Source organism: Chrysemys picta, chromosome 1 (assembly GCF_011386835.1).
Source record: "Chrysemys picta bellii isolate R12L10 chromosome 1, ASM1138683v2, whole genome shotgun sequence".
Classification (NCBI taxonomy): domain Eukaryota; kingdom Metazoa; phylum Chordata; order Testudines; family Emydidae; genus Chrysemys; species Chrysemys picta.
This window is the reverse complement of record NC_088791.1, coordinates 231,132,794-231,157,397: the sequence shown is the minus strand read 5'-3', so window position 1 is coordinate 231,157,397 and position 24,604 is coordinate 231,132,794. Positions and strand designations below refer to the sequence as shown.

The window sequence follows — 24,604 nt, the reverse complement described above, 5'->3', positions numbered from 1 at the left end:
AAAGACACAAATCAGGAAATTCAAAGCGATGGATCCTAAGCACACCATATTTCACATCCCTTGTACAGAGTAGTAATTTGTAATAATATTTTATTTATAATCTTGTATTATTGTACTGCCTAGGAGTCCCAGTTATGGATCAAGTTCTCACTATGCTACACACTGTACAAACACAGAACAAAAAGATGGTCCTTGCCCCATGGAGCATATATATTGTTATCTTTTATGCATCTTTGTGCGTGAATGTTATAGAATTTTGCAGTTCCAGTTGCTGCAGAAAACATTGCCTGATTGTAGAATTGCCTGATTGTAGAGTTGCCTGATTAACTCATTTAACCTTATTTAAAACTACAAACCTTGACAGCATCTTATATGCATCTTGTTTATCAACCGGTTTCTCCAGAATCTGTTTTCCGACAGTCTGAAATAGAAAGAAAAATACTCCGCTGTGTATCTCTAATATGCTGAAATTGAGATCAGTCACACAGACTTTTCAAACCATGATTTCACCCAGCCCTGCCAGCAACATCAGTCTACTGAAAAGTATCATGTTAAGTATCATATAATGATACTGACCTCCTCTGTAAAGCTTTTTGAGACCTATGGATAAAAAGCACTAAATAAGAATTTTGGAGACATGAGCCTATTTATTAAGAGAGCACACACTATCAGTGCAAGCTTCCCCTCCACCTTGTGACTGCCAGAAGGATCTGCAGAGGTGAGTGGCTAATTCAGTGTCTATCATAATTCATTCTTTACCCTCTTTGCTGAGACTACCAGTAAGAGTGCCATTTGTGTTGGCTGTTAAAAAGGTCTTAAATGGCATTGCTTAGACGATGCACGTTTCCTGATGCTCACAGCTGTCAAATAACTGAGTGCCTCTTCCAACATAGTAGAAAGCTCGATACTGATTATGGAACATGGGAGTATGTCTAAAAAAAAAAATAGAATAAAGGTAGTGGTGGAAACTCTGTCATTTGAGACATTTCAAACCAGTCTAAGTACTAGAAAATATACCATAGGGACAATTCTGCATTGATAGGAGGATGGACTAGATGAGTAGTCAGACCTTTTCCATCTTTACATTTCTAAGAAGTTAAACCCCCAACAAGAGAATTTCAGGCACTGGTCAGACATGATTCAAACTACTGCTAAAATACATGAAAACTCTTACCACAATAGTGTCTGCTCCTATAACAATATCTGGAGTTCTAAGGTGTTTCTGGAAAGATGAGGAGACAAAAAAAAAAAAAAAGGAAAAAACAAACAATCAAACAAAAAAACCCAGAATATCCAACTCAAGATGCTGTAGATTTACCACTTGAAAGGTATTGATCTAAATACATCAAGGAGGGAGCTGAAGTCTATGCATCCTTAACAGAATTGTAATCAGTTACATCTGTGAAAAACCAGGGAAAGCAAGGACTGTGGGCAGAAATAACTGAGGGTATGATTTTGCCTGCAGAACTTGTATTGATGATGAAATGCACCCAGGAAAGATTAGAACCCAACTCAACTCTCCAAGCACCGGTTGAGTATCAAGGCTGCCAGTTACAAAACAACCTTTTTTGTAATAAGCCAAGTGTATTGGATATGGAAATCATTGAAACACATTAAACATGAGTGCCACAATGCCATTTTTATAGAGTTATTACTCAGATGTCCTTAAGTGTACTTGCATACCCCTCAACCACCTGAATTTAAATGTATCCAGCCATTAAAAGGAGTTCTAAGGTTTGGTTTTATAGAATTCTCTCAGCCCTTTCCTTCTTCCCTCTCCCTGCTCTCAAATTGCAAAGTGTTCTTGTTGTCCAGGATTTTTTGCTTGCCTACATTTCATTTGGAAGATTTCAGACACTAACCCTACAGTTTATCATTTTACGATGTAACATGGCTAAGACTTACATTTATTTATTGTTCATGATGGAAGCAACTGTTGATATAAACTTACTGCTTCTTATGGCAGCTTGTTTTCATAAATAGAGAAGGCTCTAGTCTTAAAATATTAGGTAAGCGTTAATAGAGCAAATGAGAATAGGAACTCTACTGGGAAATAGTGTAAGATTTGATATCATAATAGAAAGTGACAGCACTAACATTCTAATTAGTTTTAAATGGTACACCTACATCCATAGCCTACTTAACTAGATCCTGTACATAGGAAGCGCTCAAAATCCGTCTGGATGGACTTAAGAAAAATATGAAGTAGCAGGAAAATTTTAATACTATTCCACAATTAAAGTCCACTATATTCTTGTTAAGGTTTGAAATCCACTCCCCTAATATCACACCATAGTCAGAAAAAGAAAGTGACAGAAACAGATATGAATCTGTGTAATCATTTACATAGGAGATAATTCAATATTTGCGCTGGCAGACAGTGTCATTTGGCAACAGTGTTGGTAGGGCGCATTCAGTATATGTGAATCGATCTCAGAAAAGGATTAGTCTCTATTCCTCCCTTCCAGAGGAAGGTCATTAAGGAAATATTTGCAGATCCACACCAGTAGCAAATGACAGCCTATAAGGATTTTTTTTTAACTTAATCAGTTGGGCTTCAGGCTTGGTTGTGGCACAGAACCAGCCTTAATCACTGTGGTGGAGCACATTAGGGCAGTAGGCAGAAGTCTAATATCTATGCTGATGCCAATAAATCTATTACTGGATTTTGACAACATTGATCACAAGGCTCTATTGGCTTGACTATGGGACTAGTGGAGAGGCTGACCAAGTTGCCTTAATTCACTGTTTTCAGAAAGAGGTCAGAGGGCTGTGTGCTGGGCAGCTGTTTTGCTTCATTTATGAAGGCTCACACTGCTCACTCCGAAGCCACTCAGAGACTGCAAGGCATGATGGGTTACAGTAGGGTTACCATACGTCCGGGTTTCCCCGGACATGTCTGACTTTTGGGTCTTTAAATAGCCGTCGGGGGGAATTTGTAAAAAGCGAAAAATGTCTGGGATTTCCCCCGGACGGCTATTTAAAGACCCAAAAGCGGCTGACAGGGCAGCCGTGCCGGCTGAAAGCGGTACTGGGAGCAGCATGGAGCGGCCGCGAGAGGTGGGTGCGGGCGGCCCGGCTCCCTCTGCCTGGGGCTCCCCTCGCCCGCCGGGGGGCGCGGGCTCCTCCTCTGCAGCACTGCCTGCCGCGGGGCTGGGGCTCTCCTGGGGCTCTGCCCTGCACGCTCCCAGCACCCCTGGGGCTGCTCCTGCCTCCCTGGGCTGGCCCCAGATCCCCTCCCCCGAGGGGCTGGGGTCCTGCTGCGGTTTGCGCCCCTCTGCCTCCTCTGTGGGGCAGGCAGCCCCAGGGGGTTGAGGCCGTGCCACCCCTTGCCCAGCTTCCCCCTCCAGCAGCCCCCGCACCGCCCTGCCCGGGCCTGTTCAGCCCTCGGCCCCACCAGGTCCTGCCCTGCCTCATGCAACCCACCCCTACTGTGCGGCGGCCTGGCCCAGGGGGAACTGGGGGAGCCGCAGCAAAGCCTTGCCTGGAGCTGGTGCGGGAGACGAGCCTGGCTCTCAGCCCAGGCATCAGCCTGCAGCCAGGAGCAGAGCCAACCCCCGCTGGCTTGGCTCAGCCCAGCCCTGCTCTTAAAGGGACAGGGACCCCACCGCGGCTTGGCCTGGAGCACGTGGGGGATGTCACCTCACCTCCCGCCTGGGGGGCCCGGCGAGGGGAGTGCTCGGCCCCATAGCAGCGCAGAGGGGAGGCCAGCGATGCACCTTACTCTCTCCTGCACTGCCAGCCACGGTCTTGCCTCCTTTCCCCAGCTCTGTGAGGCACTGTACACCTCAGAGCAGCAAATGGTAGCAGATTCTGCTGTCTCCAAGCAGAGTCTAGCCCTGAGTGTTTATTTCCGCAGCAGTGAGTTTTCGGTTTGGTGCATTCACTCCTGATCTCCCTGGTAAAGTATAACAAAAGCCCTTGGCATTCATTTTCTCAGTGTTTCTGGGAATACCCTTTTCAGTTTTATAGATTAATCTGGGATCTTTCTTTTGCTGTTTCCAGAGAGAACTGTTGACAGCAGGGAGATATGTCCCTGACTAGAGGGCAGGAAGCAAATTGGACTAGACCAGTTGTGACTTCCTTTTTATTTGTTACTATAAAATGTATTACACACAAATAGATTGCTAATGAACTTCCACCTTTGGGTTTCTGGAGAACAACTCACTCTAATACTTGGAAGATGCAGGGACCTTTGGTCTTAAAAAATGAAACATCAGACTCATTAACTTGGGGGAAGTGCAGTGGTCCATTTATGAAATTTCTTAAAAATAGGATTCAAAAAATCCTTCTGAGACTGTATTTTAATGCTGATATCCCAATAGCCTTACTATAGAAATAGAAAGTAAAACAAAGACATTCTTGATCCACGTCAATTAGAGCAGTGGTTGTCAATGTTTCCAGACTACTGTACCTCCTTCAGGAGGCTGATTTGTCTTGAGTACCCCTCACTTAAAAAACGCTTGCTTACAAAATCAGACATAAAAATACAAGTATCACAGCACAGTATTACTGAAAAATTGCTTATTTTCTCATTTTTACCATATAAATTATCAAATAAATCACGACTCCCAGATTGAGAAACACTGGTATAGTATATAGAGCAGTATAAACAAGTCACTGTCTACAATGATGGTTGCATATGCATCGATAATTAGTTTGGCAAGGCCTTCTATATCAAACTTACACACATTTCTACACCATATCAGGCAAACCAGCTTGGATCTCTCACTATTCATGTCTCTGTACTAATTGTGCTCTGCATCATTTCACAAAAAAGTTATTTAATGGAGCTTGAAATTTGTCATTATACTGAGATTTCTAAAAATACCCTCTAGAAAAACTTCCATTTGGTTTCCCAGTAAAGAAAAGGACTTTATATAGCTTGTTTGTTTGAACTCCGAGGCCCATACAGTCCCTGAAATGACACTGCCTTGGTTACTGTTGTGCCCCATTTCTCATAGTACTCATGATGGGTTGGATTGTCACAGCCCAGCTCAGCCACGCAAGGGAGTAAATATTATCTTTTCTAAGTAGACCTTGCTGATATGGGGATGCCCCTTTAAAGGAAGGCCCTGGGACAGGTATGGAGAGGTGCGTGTCAGAGGTAGGGTCACCATATGTTCGGATTTTCCCAGACATGTCCAGCTTTTTGGTCCTCAAATCCCCGTCCGGGAGGAATTTTCAAAAAGCCGAACATGTCCAGGAAAATAGGGAGGCATGGTAAGGGCCCCGCCTCCTCCCCGGACTCCAACTTTCCAGGTTCCCGCCGCTCTCCACTGCAGCGGGGGCCAAAGCAACTTCCCCAGCACAGCAGCAGCCGGGGGGTGGGAGGGAGGAGGGGGAATGTGGGGTGCTCAGGGGCAGAGTTGGGGGTGGGAAAGGGGCGGAGTTGGGGCGGGGTCCCGTGGAGTGTCCTCTTTTTGCACTATTGAAATATGGTAACCCTAGTTACAGTATCATCGGCATGCCGATGACGGTCAGTACTGTATCTCCTCATAGGACCTAAATAGAATTGCATCTCTGCTCACCACGTGCCTGAAAATCCTGGACAAAGTCTAACTATCTCAGACTCAATTTGAATAGTTGGCTGTTGGCAGGACTTGGCGATTATACCTCAATTTAGAGCTTCTGCCTGCTGTCAGAGCTGTCTGTAATCACTGTTTTGGCCTTTCACAAACTGAAGGCACTGGAGTTCCTTTTAGCAAGTCTAGCCCATTTCAACAGGTAGTTGCCACAATAGTAACACAGGGGGAAATGTGTCTGTTTGCTTAAAGGATGTAAATGCACCTGTATACTTACTACCTTTACAAGTGCACATAACAGTAATAAATAGTGAGAATAACACATACCACACAAACACAAAATTTGACTATTGAAATAGCTGACAGACTCACTAGATGCATTCTATTTGCCACTTCAAGTGCCTTCTGCTTTGCTGTTTCTATGGCATACTCATGAGGGGCTGCAAAAGATGACTTCTCAAGTGTCTCTTTAAACCAGGATGGAACTACCTCAAATCGGAGACCCTACAATATAGAAAGGAAAGGCAATGTAGTGAGCATCATCAAGTGTTTTGGAAGGAACCTGTAAAAGCAACAGATTAAGTGAATTTTGCTCTTTTTTATTATTCTTATGTCGCATTTCCTCTATAGTACAAATTATATTTAATCATGCAAATAGTAAATTAGAATAGAGTGGAAGCTAATCTGAGAAATATCTGTGAAAACTATCTAGTTATTTATTTTTAAAAATTAACCTACTATAAAATGCCAAGTGTCTTCAAGAGAGGAAGAAAAAGATAGATATTGGTAACAACATATAAACAAACTGTAGAGCTACAAATCTATTGCAAACATAACAATCTAGTGCAAACATTGCAAACTTCACTCATTCCATCAGCAGTATGCAATCAAAATTAAAACAAAAACAAATAACTAAATTCCCATTGTGTGCGTTTCATCTGAGAAGCAAAAACCCTGTTGTATTGAATTGTTTTGAATTTACTCTTAATATACAAACATCTCAAGATAAAAGGCAAGAAAAATCTATCTATGACAAACAAAAGTTTTACACTTATAGTACTTATAATCATTTTACTCTTGTCAGCTATGCATGTAACAACCTAATCACAAATGCATGACCTCTCTCTTCCTTAGGGTTTTCTATAACACCCATCATTGTAGTATCTGTGTGCATCCCATGTAAATTAGATCTGTGCAGTGAAGTCTTCAGTAGATATAATCTTGGCATTTACTTGTGCTGCACTGTGGATAAATCTGTGTAAGAATGAGTTTTGCTATACAACATTTAACTGAAATACAACTATCAAATGTATGCTTAAATGTAAACATTCACATGTAGCCAGAAATACACATATTAGTTTTGTCACTGCAACCTGTTTAGCTTTCTGGATTTTTCCCCCTAATTCCTGCCTCCAAACTACAGGTTCAATCTTGTTTCACCATTGACTTCAATGAAAACAGGATTTCACCCTGAGACACAATCTATGGTATGTTTGGATAGGGGAGAAGAAAGTGTGGCTGAAAAAAAGCATAAGTGAAAATGTTTTTTTGGGATTATGTGATGTGATCTACTGCAAACAACCTCCCGCAAATAAAACTCTAGCATTGTTTGTCTGTTTTTACTTCTACCCATCACCGTTAATGTGAAGTATTGATCAAAATGTGTGCAACACAATTCTTTAGATGAAGTGTAAAAATAAAAAGATATAAGTCCCATTGATACTATAATACTGTATGACTGACATTAACACTTGATGGGGGTTTTCCAAAAGTCCTGGAGGGCAGCAATGCAAAACCAATAAACAGGGCCACATCTTCTACTGAAATAAACTGTAAATTCACCACCTAAGACATTGGGACAGTGTATTCTATTCTTATGCACCCCTTTCACAGACAGCTGACAACAGTAACAAGAGAAAACATGTTACTATTTTAGCTGCATTCCCTACCCCAAACAGCCCTCATCCTCTGCCCTTTGTTGCATGTATTGAGACCACCCCATAGCCTGACCCAACAAGTTTCACCTCCTATCTGTGGGAATTGGCATCACCCAATGGTATGTATGTTCCTAAGAACTTCATTTTGTTCAGCTTTCTTGCCACAGCCACACCAGCAGGCTACTTTCCAGTTGCATAACCTGCCTCCTGCCCCAAGACTCTGCTCAAGTGCAATTTATTTTAAAAATATTGTTCTTCTGGTCACATATCAACCCAGAAACACAGGTCTTTCAGCTTTAAAAATGTCAAGACGGCAACAACAGGGAAGAGGGGAATAATGGCCACTTGGCAGACTGTTAAACTACTCTCCTGTTTGCGCACGAAGGAGCCCAGCTGCTGCAGGAGCATTTCCAGGGAGCGATGTGGGAGCTAAGGCAAAGCAGGGCTGGGCATCCTTGTAAGAGCATTGGAAAGTGTATGTCTCCACCGCAATTAGACAACAGGGACTGGGCGGTGCTGCCAGCTGACAGGGGCTGGTCAATTGCTGTGGAGACTTCCAGGCTGCAGCTCTAGCACTCTCCCACCTCACAGGGTGCAGCCCCAGGCAATGAAACAGCCCCTGCCCAGCGCCAGCACTGGTGGCAGTGCAGACTTTGCAATGTAGACATACTCCGAGTGACCTGACCCCTCTATTGCCCACTAAGTGCAGGGGGCCCAGGCGGCGCTGCCCCGGACTCACCACGTTGGTGAGGATCTCCTGCCGGCGGGGGGAGGCGCTGGCCAGCACCACCCTCTTGCTGACCAGCTTCCCGATCACCGGGTTCAGCACCATGGCCGCGGCGGCTGCGGGGAGGCCCGGGATCTCCCCCGCACGGCCCTGAGGCTCAGCAGTGCCACGAAACCCGCAGCGTCGGGCCCGGGCCAGGGGGTGACGAGCGGCGCGTTTATACGGCGCAGCGAGCGGGGAGGAGCGGGGCCGTGGGACCCGCCTCCGGCCCGGGAAGGCGGGCCCGGCGCTCTGCAGGGGGAGCCGCGAGTTCTGCTGACGCTCCTGGTCAGGGCCCTGGGGGAGGCTGGCCTGGCGAGCTGGGCACGTTCGAAATGGGACAGACGGACAGACATCCACTCCACTGGGGGGAGGTACAAAATACTAATGCGGAGAATGCAAGACATACGGCTGGAAAGTTGGATACAGGGGCGGATTTAGTCTAGGAGAGTCAGTCCTGCAGTTTTCAACTTCCACCTGCAGTATTGGGAACCTCAAGTGCTTAAAAATCCTTATGCAGGCCCCAAAATCAAGAGCCTGGTTTAAAAATTGTGGAATTAAAAGGAGAAATATATGCACGGTTGCTTTCTGGTTTCTGAATCCTTAGGGTACACTCACCTTGCATTTTCAACCTTTTCTCTGCCACCACAGTGGCTAAATTTTATTATTATTATTTATTAACTAGTGCTGAGCTTCACCTGCAAACTCTTGATTCCAGCTGCTGAGGCTTTCAGAAAATCACATGAGACTTTTGATGAAACGGTGGGTTGGCAAGACTGCAATCTGTTCTGCAGGATGCTTTCCTTTGAATAACACTGAGGGCTGGTCTACACTACACACTTCAGTAAAACTATGTTGCTCAGCGGCCTGAAAACGGAAGTGGCTTAACTACACTGATGGGAGAAGCTCTCCTATCCTGTTCGCGTAGGAGCATCTTCACTAAAGTGTTATAGCAACTTTTTAAGTGGTGACCTGCCCTGAGTCCCATAGGGTAATCAAGATACATGGCAGTAAGGGGCTAGCTTGATCCTTTAACTGTTCATTTCCTGACTTATTTCCAATGTTTGAGTACTTTAGAAGGTGTAGAATTTTGTAACATCTTTAGATAATATCTTCATCCTTGACTCTCATGTCACATGATGCTGAATGTGAGGGTTTGCACACCCTATATATAGGGTGACCAGATCACCACAGTAAAATATCGGGACACATTGGGGTGCCATCAGCCCCACCCACAGTCCACCCAGGTCCTGCCCCCTCCCCACTTGGCCCCCCACCACGCCTTTCCTCATCCCCCGGCCTGCCACTGGCTTGCTGCGTCCCTCTTCAATCCCCCACCCACTGCTCGCCTCCCCACCCGCTCACTCGCCTGCCGCTCACCGCTTCACCCCCCCGGGTGGGTGTTCATCCACCCCCTGCCTCTTCCCGCCCCTGTACCGCCCTCATCCCGCCCCCATTCCACCCCCTTCACCCAAATCCCCACCCTTGCCCTGCTTCTTTCCCGCCTCCTCCCCTGAGCGTGCCGCGTACCCGCTCCTCCCCCCTCCCTCCTGGAAAGTGCTAAGCGCTGCCAAACAGCTGTTAGGCGGTGGGAAGCATTGGAGGGGGGAAGGAGCGGGGACGTGGCGCGCTGGGGGGAGAAGGAGGCGAGGAGCGGGGAGCTTGGCTGCAGTTTTTTCCCGTGGGTGCTCAGCCCTGGAGCACCCACGGGGTCAGCACCTCCCTCCCGCTCGCCTCCTTACCTGAATATCGGGACAAGTGGCGTCCCGATCGTACATTGATTGGGATGTGGGACAAAGGGTTAAATATCGGGACAGTCCTGATTTTATCAGGACATCTGGTCACCCTACCTATATATTTTTTTTTTAAATAAAAACCCTAAACAAACATTTGCAAGAAATTTCTAGACATGGAACTGATTAATATTTTTATTATCTGGCCGTATGCCAACTCAATTACAAATAATTGTGGGAAATCATTAAAGGGTTTATGTAGGTGGAAACCAATCAAAATCACAAATGAAGACCACTTGTAGGTATGCATAAGTAAGTGAGAAAATACCTTTCAAAATAAGCATCAGTACAAAAGTGGTAGAATTTTCATTTGGCAACAATTATAGGAAATTCAGACAAAAGATAAAATTTCTGCAACCATAAAATGTGCAGCAATTGTTTTCCAGAAATGAGACGGAAACATCTGTAAATGATGGAGTCCAGATATCCCAGTCCCTCATCTATCTTTTTATGGGCCAGATTGTGAGCTTTTCACTCCTGTTGATGAACAATTCCTCATACATTTAGTCTCACCAAAGTGAATGGAATTGTCCAGGTGAGTACTTTCACAGATTTTTGAAGTCAGAAAGGATTATTATGATCATCTGGTCTGACCAGTTTCTCACCATGAGTATTAATATCAGACCAAATCCTAATAAGTGCATAGCATCTGCTGAACTGCTGCAACTCCCCATTGAAGTTAATGGAATTCAATAATCAGTTCTTCTTGGGATTTGGACCATAAGAATTACAGATCCAAAGTAATTATTTCACACAATACCCCATATGATTTCAGGATATGATACTGTATTTTGGTGATGTGCTGCTCTAGAGAGCAGAGTTGTACCTGTTTATTCAAGTAAAGTAAGAAGAAATGATCAAGTTGTTTAAATAGTGCTTGTATTAATCAAAAGTTTGAAAGACTTTTTTCCTCCCTCCTGCTAATCAACCTGACTCCATAGTTACTTATGATGGTGCATATGTGGCAAAGTTCAAATATCCCTATGAGAACAAGCTAAACAATGTCAAATAAGCTAATGCAGAGAGGAGAAGTAGACGAGTCTCACACATATACTTTCAATTTCTGAAAAATTACTAGTGACAGGTAACCATTATAAACCACTCAGTTGCAGATTTTCAGAAATTAAAAGTATAAGTGTGAGATTCCAGTGAGTTGACTGAGATGAAGAACATTGACAGCAGTAGTTATTGGAAATGTGGCTGCCTCCTCTGGATATGCTGGTCAAAGATTAGCTCATCCAAGGTTAGTTGTGAAACTGTCAACTTTTTCAAATACCTACTACATTTTGAAAAAAGCAAGGTAAGAATTAGAGATGAATGTAAAGCTCTGTATTGTAAATTCTTTTACTGCATCCTAAGATTGGTATTCCAGTTTTAGATCTCTTCTTTTTGCCTATGTCCTTACACGATGCTCATCATCGTGGTAACTGTGAAATATCAGAGAATGTTTTAAGGGCCAAATTCTACTCTCATTTACACCTGTGTAAATTCAGAGTAACCTCAGTGATTTAAATTTGGGTTTACTGGATTTACTTTACTTGGATACAGTGTCTCTGCAAATGCTGAAACTTCCTTATCAAAAGAACTATGCAGTTCCACTACACTGAGATGGCAGGATGCCAGGGGAGCTGCTACAGGGTGGAGGGACAGGTACAGTATGAACACCAGAGTTATGAACACCAGAGTTATGAATTGATGATCAACCACATGCCTCATTTGGATCCAGAAGTACGCAATCAGGCAGCAGCAGAGACAAAAAAAAAAAATCCACTACAGTACCAGTACTGTGTTAAATGTAAGCTGTAAAATGTAAAAAAAATAAAGGGAAAGTTTAAAAAAAAATTTGACAAGGTAAGGAAACTGTTTCTGCGCTTGTTTCATTTAAATTAAAATGGTTAAAAAACACATTTTTCTTCTGCATAGTAAAGTTTCAAAGCTGTATTAAGTCAATGTTCAGCTGTAAACCTTTGAAAGAACAACCACAACATTTTGTTCAGAGTTACGAACATTTCAGAGTTCTGAACAACTTCCATTCCTGAGGTACTTGTAACTCTGAGGTTTTACTGTATGTGTTACACTCTTAACCACAAAACTCAGCTTTGCAATGAGAACTTTGTTTATTCTGGAAATCCAAATGTTTGCTTGATAAGATCTTCTTTTAAGAGCTCACCTTACTGCATTCTCAAAGAGGCAGCTCCCATTTCTCTTGGAATTATTATACTGCTTTGTGCTAGAGTACACCAAACCCCTAAGATACCGGTAGTGTGCCAGGTGTACCATCACCCGCAGGCAAGCACTGTAGGTGCTTTGGCATTTAAGCCTTGTTGTAGGATCCAGTCCTGGTGGATCCCATAACCACTCAGATACAGGGCTAAGGGAAAGGGTATTTTACTAGGGCTGGCCGGAAAGGGAAAGATTGCAAACAGGGCCGGCTCTGGCTTTTTGGCCGCCCCAAGCAAAAGAAAAAACGGGGCGGCCAGAATGGCGAAGCAAAAAAAAAAAAAAACCTGCGGTGCAGCCGGAGCCAGGGTGCAGGGGGATTCCCTGTGCTGCAGATGTGCCCCGGCTATCGGGGGGAGGGGGAGGGAGCGGGGGGGAGAGAGAGAGAAGGGGGGCGGCCACGCAGTCACGCCGCCTGCCGGGAGGGCTCTGCTCTGCTCCGGTCGGCTGGGAGGGAAGGACGCGGGCTGCCCTGCCGGGCTTGCTGCAGGGCGCTCCTGTTCTCTGCGCCGCTGCCCCCTACAGGGCAGCCGGAGCGGAACACCACCAAAAAAAAAAAAGTGTCTGTGCCGCCCTAGGATTGGGCGGAATGCCGCCTCCTACAAGCTGCCGCCCCAAGCACCAGCTTGCTCGGCTGGTGCCTGGAGCTGGCCCTGATTGCAAATACCGTGGTACAAAGATTTAAACAGTGACAGTTCAAGGTGAAAAATAGTGGTTGTTGTTTGAGTCCATGGGGGAGTCCAGTCAAGAATCAGGGCTCTTCATGTCTAGTGCCTAGGGTTCCCTCTCCAGTCTGGTCTCTATTCTAGCAAATAGAAGCTTGCAGGTTTCCAAGCCAGGCTCACTTGGTATGTGTGTCTCTCAGGAGGCCCCTCTGCACTGTCTCCTGCCTAGTTGCTGCAGTTGATCACATGTATGGCAGTATCATGTGTATATATAGAAATGCAGTAATAGATTGGTGCCTAAAATTAGTACATTTGAAAGTCATGCCACATTTAGGGGAGAAGCCCCTGAGAGGAAGGATGGTCCAGTATTTAGGGTGTTAACCTTAGACTCTGCTACAGACTTCCTGTGTGATCTTGGACTTAGTCTCTCTCTGTGGACTTAGGCCTGGTCTACACTATGACTTTAATTCGGATTTAGCAGCGTTAAATCGAATTAACCCTGCACCCGTCCACACAACAAAGCCATTTATTTCGAAATAAAGGGCTCATAAAATCGATTTCTGTACACCACCCCAACGAGCGGAGTAGCGCCAAAATCAATATTGTCATTTCGAATTAGGTTTAGTGTGGCCGCAATTCGATGGTATTGGCCTCCGGGAGTTATCCCACAGTGCACCATTGTGACCGCTCTGGACAGCAATCTGAACTCGGATGCACTGGCCAGGTAGACAAGAAAAGCCCCGCAAACATTTGAATTTTATTTCCTGTTTGCCCAGCATGGAGAGCACAGGGGACCACAGATAGCTTATCAGCACAGGTAACCATGCAGGCCGATAATCGAAAAAGAGCACCAGCATGGACCGTACGGGAGGTACTGGATCTGATCGCTATATGGGGAGAGGATTCAGTGCTAGCAGAACTTCATTCGAAAAGACAAAATGCCAAAACTTTTGAAAAAATCTCCGAGGGCATGATGGAGAGAGGCCACAATAGGGACTCAGATCAGTGCCGTGTGAAAATCAAGGAGCTCAGACAAGCCTATCAAAAAACAAAGGAGGCAAACGGTCGCTCCGGGTCAGAGCCGCGGACATGCCGCTTCTACGCCGAGCTGCATGCAGTTCTAGGGGGGGCCGCCACCACTACCCCACCTCTGACCGTGGATTCCGAGGCGGAGGTAATCTCATCAGCTACACCTGAGGATTCTGTGGACGGGGAAGAGGAGGAGGAGGATGAGCTTGCGGAGAGCACACAGCACTCCGTTCTCCCCAACAGCCAGGATCTTTTTCTCATCCTGACTAAAGTACCCTCCCAACCCTCCCAAGCCAGTATCCAAGACCATGACCCAATGGAAAGGACCTCAGGTGAGTTTACCTTTTAAAATATAAAACTTGTTTTAAAAGCAAGCGTTTTTTAATGATTACTTTGCCCTGAGGACTTGGGATGCATTTGCGGCCAGTACAGCTACTGGAAAAGTCTGTTAACGTGTCTGGGGATGGAGCGGAAATCATCCAGGGACATCTCCAGGAAGCTCTCCTGGAGGTACTCCAAAAGCTTTGCCACAAGGTTTCTGGGCAGTGCAGCCTTATTCCGTCTTCCATGGTAGGACACTTGACCACGCCATGCTAGTAGCAAGTAATCTGGTATCATTGCATGACAAAGCCTGGCAGCGTATGGTCCCGGTGTTTGCTGGCATTCAAGCAACATCCGTTCTTTATCTTGCTGTGTAATCCTCAGGAGAGTGATATCGCTCATGGTAAACTGGTTGAAATATGGGAATTTAATTAAGGGGACAGAGGTGGCCGTTCCTACTGGGCTGTTTGCCTGTGGCTGAAAATAAATCCTTCCCTGCAGTTAGCCAAGCGCGGGGGGGTGGGGGGGGAGTGCACGGAATTGGCCCTCAGCTTTTCGCGTTTGGCTAGCAGGGATCTTCCCTGTTACCAGCCACGCGGTGTGGGGAGGGGTACAGCGATCATCCCATAGAATTGGAATGGGGGGGTAGTTTGTTTTCTGCTGCTGAAGGTTAACAGGAAAACCGCAGCAGTCAACGGGCTTTGCTTGGTATATGGGAAAGGAGGGCACAGGATCCGAAAGACAATGGCTTACCATGGCCGCATGCAAGCTGAATTCTGTTGCCTAGACCTGCGTCTGTGATCTCTAACACCAAAGCCACAGGCACTCAATATTAAGATGGAAAATGCGACCTTGTACTGAAATCACATGTGCTATGTAACGTGAATAGTGTTGTTCACCATGAAAAAGTATAAGCATTGTTCTGTAAAATGTATCATTTTAAAAACTTCTCTCCTTTTTTTCATCCCTCCCTCCAGCAGCTGCAAATTTTTCAAGCCTCCCTCCTCCATCCCGAAGGCTATCTGAGATAAGGCGGCGGAGAAAGAGGACGCGAGACAAGATGTTCTCGGAAATAATGGAATGCACCTGCAATGAAAGAGCTCATTTGAATGAGTGGAAGGACACGGTATCTAAATACAGGAAAGATGCCAGTGAACGTGAGGTCATGAGGGACGCTCGAGATGAGAGGTGGCAGGCTGCAACACTGGGGCTGCTGCGTGATCAAACAGACATGCTCCGGCGTCTGGTGGAGCTTCAGGAACGGCAGCAGGATAACAGACTGCTGCTGCAGCCGCTGTATAACCTCCCTCCCCCCTCACCATGTTCCATATCCTCCTCACCCAGACGTGTAAGAACATGGGGGGGGGGGGGAAGAGGCTCCGTGCACCCTCCCACTCCACCCCAGTGGACAGCCCAACCAAAAGGCTGTCATTATATTGAATTTTTTCAGTGGCCTTTTAGTTCCCTCCTATCCTCCTCCCAAACCTCATCCAGGTTACCTTGTCGGTTCTCCCCCTATGTTTATAATCAATTAATAAAGAATACATGATTTTTAAACGATAGTGACTTTATTTCCTTTAAAAGCAAGCTGCGATTTAAGGGGGGAGGGTGGTTTGCTTACAGGGAATGAGTCAATCAAGGGGGCGGGTTTTCAACAAACAGAACTTTCACACCGTAGCCTGGCCAGTCATGAAACTGGTTTTCAAAGCTTCTCTGATGCACAGCGCTTCCTGGTGTGCTCTTCTAATCGCCCTGGTGTCCGGCTGCGCATAATCAGCAGCCAGGCGATTTGCCTCAGCCTCCCACCCCACCATAAAGGTTTCCCCCTTACTCTCACAGAGACTGTGGAGCACACAGCAAGCAGCAATAACAATGGGGATATTGATTTGGCTGAGGTCTGACCGAGTCAGGAACGAGCGCCAGCAACCTTTTAAACAGCCAAATGCACATTCTACCACCATTCTGCACTTGCTCAGCCTGTAGTTGAACAGCTCCTGTCTCCTGTCCAGGCTGCCTGTGTATGGCTTCATAAGCCATGGCATTAAGGGGTAGGCTGGGTCCCCAAGGATAACTATAGGCATTTCAACATCCCCAACGGTTATTTTCTGGTCCGGGAAGTAAGTCCCTTGCTGCAGCTGTTTAAACAGATTAGTGTTCCTGAAGACGCAAGCGTCATGAACCCTTCCCGGCCAGCCCACATTGATGTTGGTGAAACGTCCCTTGTGATCCACAAGTGCTTGCAGCATCATTGAAAAGTACCCCTTGCGGTTTATGTACTGGGTACCCTGGTGCTCCGGTGCCAAGATAGGGATATGGGTTCCATCTATCGCCCCACCACAGTTAGGAAATCCCATTGCAGCAAAGCCATCCACTATGACCTGCACACTTCCCAGAGTCACTACCTTTCGTAGCAGCAGCTCAGTGATTGCTCTGGCTACTTGCATCACAGCAGCCCCCACAGTAAATTTGCCCACTCCAAATTGATTCCCGACTGACCGGTAGCTGTCTGGCGTTGCAAGCTTCCACAGGGCTATCGCCACTCGCTTCTCAACTGTGAGGGCTGCTCTCATCCTGGTATTCTGGTGCTTCAGGGCAGGGGAAAGCAAGTCACAAAGTTCCAAGAAAGTGCCCTTACGCATGCGAAAGTTTTGCAGCCACTGGGAATCGTCCCACACCTGCAATACTATGCGGTCCCACCAGTCTGTGCTTGTTTCCTGGGCCCAGAATCGGCGTTCCACAGCTATAACCTGCCCCATTAACAGCATGATCTCCAAAGCACCAGGGCCCGCGGTTTGATAGAATTCCATGTCCATGTCCTCATCACTCTCGCCGCCATGCTGCCGTAGCTTACTCCTCACCGCCTGGTTTTGCAGGTTCTGGTTCAGCATAAACTGCACGATAATGCGCGAGGTGTTTACAATGTTCATGACTGCTGTCTTGAACTGAGCGGGCTCCATGCTTGCCGTGGTATGGTGTCTGCACTGTACACCCAGGAAAAAGGCGCGAAACGGTTGTCTGCCATTGCTTCCCTGGAGAGGGGGGAGGATGTACCCAGAACCACCCACTACAATGTTTTTGGCCCCATCAGGCATTGGGATCTCAACCCAGAATTCCAATGGGCGGAGGAGACTGCAGGAACTATGGGATAGCTATGGGATAGCTACCCACAGTGCAACGCTCCGGAAATCGACGCTAGCCCCGGTACATGCACGCACACCGCCGAATTAATGTGCTTAGTGTGGCCGCATACATTCGACTGTATACAATCTGTTTCCAAAATTCGAATTATATAAATTCGGATTAATCCCGTAGTGTAGACATACCCCAAGTCTCTCTCTGTGTGTGAATTCCCCATCTGTACAATGAGGACAATGAGCACAATACCACTTCCCTTCAGTAGATACTGTGAAATGCTTAGATACTTTGGTAATGGGGGCCATAGATAGGTACCTAAATATGGATTTAGGGCCTAGCTCCTCAAAGGCATTTAGGTGCCTAATTCCCATTGAGACCAATGAGAGTAAAGTGCTTAAATAGCTTTGAGGGTATGGATGTGAGAACCTAACTTTAAGCACCCACATTTGGAATATTTTGACCTAAGGTAAGTTTCAAAAACAGGGTTGAGAATCCCATACTACAATGGATGGGCCCATCATTCCTTTAATAGCCTACAATCTATTTCCCAAACAGTCAAGGAAATCATTGCGTATGAGCTTACAGCCTGAAGAGTTGTAGGCCCTTTCTTCTTGGATTTCCCTGCTCAGAATAGTACTCCCCAAAGGCTCTGGGTGAATAGTGATTAATCTATTACCTTTCTTATCCCAAAGGTGACTCTCTGTGAATGATCTGATACAGTCTTCTCTCAAGTCATTTAACCATGCAGCTGAACTGTTGAGGTTCTGCATCAGAATAGATCTGTTCGCAAAAGGTAATATAGTCAACCTCTTTTAAGGATCTTTTAAGCATTGGGTTTGCCTTTGAAGACAAATTTTATTTTGACAGGGCCGTGGGCATTGGCTGTTCAATCTCCTATACAGCAATAATTTGGGGAATCTATGTACAACTTCTGAATTCTGTTTGACATTGGGGGGCTCTTTACGTGTATCTGTGTCAGACTGCAGACTCCATTTTGAATGAGGGGTTTGTTGCCTTCTCTGTTATTCTTTTACCTCCAAGGAATGGTGGCACAGGGCTAACAACAGAGGGTCATTAAATCTTGATGGGGCCAATGTTGCCAACTCTCATGATTTTTTTGCAAGTGACAGGATTTTGGCTGTGGCTGGAGCCAGCCTCACTGTGACACAATAAGGGCCGGCCTACTAGTGAATTTGAGTGCTACTAGGGGGAAATCCCCTCTTGTTGGCTACCTGTCCCACTTGCCCACCTCCTGGGGTAGAGTAACCAATTAGAGCTTCTACAGAAAGCTCTCTCTCTCCCCTCAGCAACCTGAAGCCATTCTCACAGGAGGGGATAGGAGAGGAAGGAGCTAAAGAGTCCAGCAGCTCAGGGTGGCTCTGTTCCTGCCTCTCACCTACCCTGCTGTGAGCAATGGGGATGGTCCTTCTTCTCCTCCCCCTTGCACACTCAGCCTGTGAAGAGTTAGAGCAGGGGTAGGCAACCTATGGCACACGTGCTGAAGGCGGCATGCGAGCTGATTTTCAGAGGCACTCACACTGCCCGGGTCCTGGCCACCAGCCCGGGGGGCTCTGCATTTTAATTTAATTTTAAATGAAGCTTCTTAAACATTTTAAAAGCCTTATTTACTTTACGTACAACAATAGTTTAGTTATATATTATAGACTTATAGAAAGAGACCTTCTAAAAACGTTAAAATGTATTACTGGCACGCGAAACCTTAAATCAGAGTGAATAAATGAAGACTCGGCATGCCACTTCTGAAAGGTTGCCGACCCCTGAGTTAGAGGAAGCTTGGGCAGGCGAGTGGAAGGACACTGATTGCAGAGGACAGAGTGAGAGAGTGCATGATTCAGAGGAGAGCCACATACAGAAGGGGCGCCCAGACTCCTCAAAGTTTTCTACCCTAAGCCCAAAGAATGCTTAAGAGCTATGAGGAAACTGAGGCAGAAAAATATGTACAGGTGTGTTTATTATTTGGTCTAGATCAGGGATTGTCAACCTTTTTCTTTCTGAAGCCTCCTCCAACATATAATAAAAACTCCACGACCAATGTTTTCCACAACAACTGTTTTTCCTTATATCCAGTAGATTAAAAGCTGTATTAAATGGATAGTTATAAAGTTAAACACACACATATAATATAAAAAAAAAGAGATAATATAGGCAGAAAAATAAAAAACTGAATATTATTTTTGTTTTACTTAGTGTGAAACTTCTTGCTGGTGCTGATCGGCAATTCTGTCAAGACATGGAGGGCATCTTCAACAAGCATACCTGTATGTCATGGTCAATGTTCATCCTGGCTCAGCTTCAGCCCCAAGCGGCGGGACTCGGGCTTCAGCTTTCTGCCCTGGGCCCCAACAAGTCTAACACCAGCCCTGCTCTCTGGTTTATTTTGGTGGACCCCCAGTTGAGAACCGCAGATCTAGATCTCTGTATTTCTTGTGCTAGCTAATGTAAAGAGTAATTGTTTTAGAATCCTGTGCAAAGTCTGACTATGCATCTTCTGGCTTGCACTGTCACATTCCCCTGAAGAGGTAAAGTGTAAACCCAGAGTGCCAACAAGGGTGAAGATTTGCTAAAGGGTGTGCTTAAACTTCTGGGGAGTTTGGAGGAGTCAGCACTAATCACAGGGCCTGGGCAGTTGGACTGCTGGATCTCAGTTCTCAGAAGGTGCTAGTCAGAGGATCTGCACCCTGAGAGATGCCTAGAGACCCTAGCCAGGGGCAGTGCCTGGACTCTGTTGAGCTTCAAGAGTGCACAGGAGCCTGGTGATACGGGCTCCAAACACAACCGCCTGGTGAATGTCCAGGGGGAGTGCTCTATGTGTGTGACAATTGTTCAGTGTCCTTGTAAAGGGTTGTGCTCACCACTGTGGTGCCTCCTGCTGGTTGCTCCGGGAATTAGCTCTGACCATCAGCAGGGTGCCCTCCTCTTGTGGTGTCTCACTCTCCGTCACTGCTTCTCCATCGTCTCCACTGTCTGTGGGGACCGCATCACTCCCGGACCGCGGTGTCCTCTTCAGGGCACGGCCTTCCAACTGTGCCCCAACTCCGTTGTCTCCCCCCTTCCAGGGAAGCTAGCAGTCCTTCGCCCGGCTTCTCGCCGCAGTGGTGAACTGCAGCCCCTAGTCTAGCCCCTCACTCAGGGGCAAACTGCAGTCCTTTGGCTGGCCACTTCTCTTGGCAGCCAGTGGGGCAAAGGGTGGGGGGCAACGCCCACCCGCTACTCTGGACCCCAACCCAGGGACCTATAGCTGGCAGCCACTCACTGCCTCTCCTTCCCCTCTGCCGCTACCTGCTTTCCCTGGGCCACTTCCCCGTAGCTCCAGCTCCTACTCGGCCCCTGTATCAAGGTTTAGTGGGGTGGTCATCCCCCTCCGACCCTGAAGGGGTTAAAACAGCCCTGGGAAAGGGCTGCCTCAGGGAGCCAATCATGGGCAGGCTTGAGGCAGCCAATCAGGGCCCAGCGGGGCCACTATAAGAAGGGCTCCTGGGGAGAAGGCAGGGAGTCTCTCTCCAGCCCTGGAGGAATAAGGGCTAGCTGCCTGAGAGGAAGGTACCTGAACTGGAGCAGTGCTGGGGAGCTCCAGCCTGGTAAACCCCCAGGCCGCAGGCCTTGTTGAAGGCCTATGAAGGTACTGGGGCTACAGAGGTGCAGCCTGGGAATAGGCAGAGGCAGCTGGTCCTAACCCCTTGCCAATGATGAGTGGCCATTACAGACTGCAGTCTGCCCCAGTGAGTGGGGGCTAGATGCTGACTGGCAGTAGCCACTGAGGCAAGGTGGGTGAGAGGGTTGGGGGTTCCCCTGGGAGGGGAGACCCAGCATGTGGAGGTACTGCAGTGAGCAGAACCCTGAGGTAAAAGGCACTGGGATCCAGGAGGGACACAGGGAGCCTGAAGCAGGCAAGACACCAGCCACAAGGAGGCGCTCTGATGCTGAAGAGCTAATTCCTAAGCCTACCAGTAGGAGGTGCCACACTGGTGAGTCTTTGCTTTGCTACACAAGGCCACAGTCTGGGAGCCAGCCAGGCTAGAGCTCTGCTTGCTCCCTTGACCCTGTCCAGCACTGCTTTGTCCCAGGTACTTCTCTCTACAGGCAGCCAGTCCTTCTCCTTCAAGCTCCAGGAAGAGACTGACTGCCCTCTCTGCCCAGCAGCCCTCTTTATAGGGCCCAGCCTAGCCCTGATTGGCTGCTTCTAGGCCTTCCTCTAATTGGCTGGGTTCTGTGCAGCCACTCCAAGGGCTGCTATTAACCCTTTGCCAGCCAGTGAGGGGCAGCTGCCCTGTCACAGTGCTTTACAGCTTTCAAGACCTGTGAGCACTTTCTTGGAGTGGGAAGTTGCCAGGAAACCTGACTTGCCTTGGCTAGCACATTATCTCAATGATATTAGAACATAACATAAGAATGGCCATACTGGGTCAGACCAAAGGTCCATCTAGCCCAGTATCCTGTCTTCTGAGGGGATGAACAGAATAGAGCAATTATCTAGTGATCCATCCCCTGTCATCCAGTCCCAGCTTCTGGTACTCTGTGACTTATGGACATCCAGAGAATGGGGTGGGTTGCATCCCCGACCATCTTGGCTAATAGCCATTGAAGGGCCTATCCTCCATGAACTTATTTAATTTTTTTAACCCAGTTATAGTTTTGGCCTTTACAATATCCCCTGGCAATGAGTTCCACAAGTTCTGTTTTCTTTCTTGGGGCCATACTGTCAACATTAACTTACTTAGGGAAAATTCCCCCTGATTTCCAGGGGCTGAGAGGTTACGGTGAGGGAATCTACCTCAGCTCTACCACCTCTTTCTCTGCCCTCTCCCACCACCAATCCACTCCTCCCAAAGTGACAGGGAAGCTCAACTGCATATTGTGTGCACAATGGGCTGCTGATGGGTTGGCGGGAAGGAGAAATATTATCTCAGCTCTCTCTCCCACTTCTCTGTGACAGACATTTGGCCTTAAAGAGTTGGTTTCCACTACTTTCATCCTTATTGGTGGGAATGTTTTAGCTCCCCTATTTAGAAATTCCTCAGTTCTTCTTTATGTAAATATATCTGTATTCCCCCCTCCCCTGTGTTTTTTTTTTTTTTTTTTTCTCCCAACATCTGTTTGATAGTCACATTCAGGACTTGTCTTCACTCCATTGTTAGCTTGAATTATATAATAACTCAAGTGTTGCCCCAACCTGACGGCTGGGCACACAAAATCTCTAGCATTTGTATGGGTTAAAGCTTGCAGGGTGCTGATATTCCAGCTAGTATTGCAGTGGAGATGAAGCCACTCTGTGCTGCTAATCCACTCTGTGTGTGTAGCTCACATACTTTGCGATGTGACTGTTCTCACTCAAGCTAGACTACAACACTTAAGTTAACAGTAACTCAGTTAACTCTGCAATGAAGATAAGCCTTTACACTCATGCTAATTCCGACAGGGTTTCAATCACATTATGGGTTTTTTGCGAGACAGGCCAAATACATTTTATCTGAAGGTCCAGTTAATATTCTGGTTAGCCACAGAAATATAGTAAGGAGAAAATAGCATCTGTGAGTGGCAGCTAAGCTAATAAATCTATACTTTTTTCCTGTTTGTCCTGTTAATGTTATAAAATGTACTCAGGAGGGCTTCAGAGGGTCATTTTGCAATGTGCCTGAGAATGTAAACTGTGAACAATGGAGAAAGTATATTAAAAAAATATTTTTTTTAAAGCGCTAGAGGTATTTTTTTTCATGAAACTACAAAGCAGTTTGTTTGACATTTTGTAACCACAAATGTTGTAATACTTTAACTGTACTTGCAGAGTTACACTGATTTCTGTAAAGAAAAACCCTCAAACCAAAACCCAAACCAAAACATCAACAACCCTTTAATTCTGCAGACATCAGAAAAATAGGCCAAATTCTGTTTTCTCAGTTAGACCTCTGCAACCACACTGAAGTTAATAGCTTTACACAGGTAAAACTAAGAGCTGAAACTAGCCCAATGTTTTTAAATATATTACTTGTTTTAGTGACTCATCTTTCTAGTCTTCAAGGACAAAGAATTCCAGAATTAGTCACTAAAATATTGTAAATCTTAAAACAAAATGACTCAGATTTTTTCTTTCCTTATCACATTAATTGTTATAAATGTAACTTTGTTTTCCGGAATGAAAACTATGAGGGGAAAAAAATACAACTCCTACTCAGAAACAAGTTAAATTAATAAGTTGGCAAAATCAAACTATTGTTTGTCTGTACAACGAATGAAACAAACATTGCTTAAACTTAAAATTTGCACAGCAGTTAGTCCATAAAACAGTTTAGATTCGGTATTTTGTGAAACAAATAAGTTATTTAACTTTTTAAAGTCTCAGAGTAGCAGCCGTGTTAGTCTGTATCCGCAAAAAGAAGAACAGGAGGACTTGTGGCACCTTAGAGACTAACAAATTTATTAGAGCATAAGCTTTCGTGGACTACAGCCCACTTCTTCGGATGCATATAGAATGGAACATATATTGAGGAGATATATATACACACAGACAGAGAGCATAAACAGGTGGGAGTTGTCTTACCACCTCTGAGAGGCCAATTAAGTAAGAGAAAACAAACTTTTGAAGTGATAATCAAGCTAGCTCAGTACAGACAGTTAGATAACAAGTGTGAGACTACTTACAAGGGGAGATAGATTCAATGTTTGTAATGGCTCAGCCATTCCCAGTCTTTATTCAAACCGGAGTTGATTGTGTCTAGTTTGCATATCAATTCTAGCTCAGCAGTTTCTCGTTGGAGTCTGTTTTTGAAGTTTTTCTGTTGTAATATAGCCACCCGCAGGTCTGTCACTGAATGACCAGACAGGTTAAAGTGTTCTCCCACTGGTTTTTGAGTATTTTGATTCCTGATGTCAGATTTGTGTCCATTAATTCTTTTGCGTAGAGACTGTCCGGTTTGGCCAATGTACATGGCAGAGGGGCATTGCTGGCACATGATGGCATATATCACATTGGTAGATGTGCAGGTGAACGAGCCCCTGATGGTATGGCTGATGTGATTAGGTCCTATGATGATGTCACTGGAATAGATATGTGGACAGAGTTGGCATCGGGGTTTGTTACAAGGATAGGTTCCTGGGTTAGTGGTTTTGTTCAGTGATGTGTGGTTGCTGGTGAGTATTTGCTTTAGGTTCGGGGGTTGTCTGTAAGCGAGGACAGGTCTGTCTCCCAAGATCTGTG

General features: G+C 46.0%; 2 protein-coding genes across 9 annotated transcripts in view; one reads left to right on the top strand and one right to left on the bottom strand.

Moving 5' to 3' along the window:
• ASMTL (acetylserotonin O-methyltransferase like) overlaps positions 1 to 8,444 on the bottom strand; it is a 56,150-nt gene extending 47,706 nt beyond the window's left edge. For 2 of the 7 annotated variants that reach the window (XM_042845648.2, XM_042845649.2), the window contains exons 1-5: positions 8,202 to 8,435; positions 5,898 to 6,029; positions 1,175 to 1,222; positions 577 to 600; positions 357 to 421 (exon numbers count right to left, since the gene is read on the bottom strand). In XM_042845648.2, the coding sequence (XP_042701582.1) occupies positions 357 to 421; positions 577 to 600; positions 1,175 to 1,222; positions 5,898 to 6,029; positions 8,202 to 8,294 (362 nt within the window). In that variant the 5' untranslated portion in view covers positions 8,295 to 8,435. Of the gene's footprint in view, positions 1 to 356; positions 422 to 576; positions 601 to 759; positions 808 to 1,174; positions 1,223 to 5,897; positions 6,030 to 8,201 lie in introns of those variants that run through there. The other 5 variants (XM_042845650.2, XM_065580788.1, XM_008167396.4 and 2 more) reach the window with 4 other exon arrangements.
• A 21-nt stretch (positions 8,445 to 8,465) lies between these two features.
• LOC122172748 (uncharacterized) lies at positions 8,466 to 15,810 on the top strand. 2 transcript variants are annotated; one of them, XM_065580798.1, is made up of 4 exons: positions 8,466 to 8,602; positions 10,408 to 10,556; positions 13,683 to 14,267; positions 15,234 to 15,810. In XM_065580798.1, exons 3-4 carry the CDS (start codon positions 13,730 to 13,732, stop codon positions 15,803 to 15,805), a joined length of 1,110 nt encoding a protein of 369 aa, XP_065436870.1. In that variant the 5' UTR covers positions 8,466 to 8,602; positions 10,408 to 10,556; positions 13,683 to 13,729; the 3' UTR covers positions 15,806 to 15,810. The 2 variants fall into 2 exon arrangements, with proteins under 2 accessions (XP_065436870.1, XP_065436871.1); XM_065580799.1 differs by having other exon boundaries at positions 8,561 to 8,990.
• The last annotated feature ends 8,794 nt before the right edge of the window (positions 15,811 to 24,604 follow it).

Excerpts from the sequence above, each read along its gene's own strand:
- LOC122172748 (XM_065580798.1), top strand. The coding sequence starts at position 13,730 with ATGCAGGCCGATAATCGAAAAAGAGCACCAGCATGGACCGTACGGGAG. Across the intron at positions 14,268-15,233 it reads CCCAATGGAAAGGACCTCAG|CAGCTGCAAATTTTTCAAGC; the intron begins GTGAGTTTACCT and ends CCCTCCCTCCAG.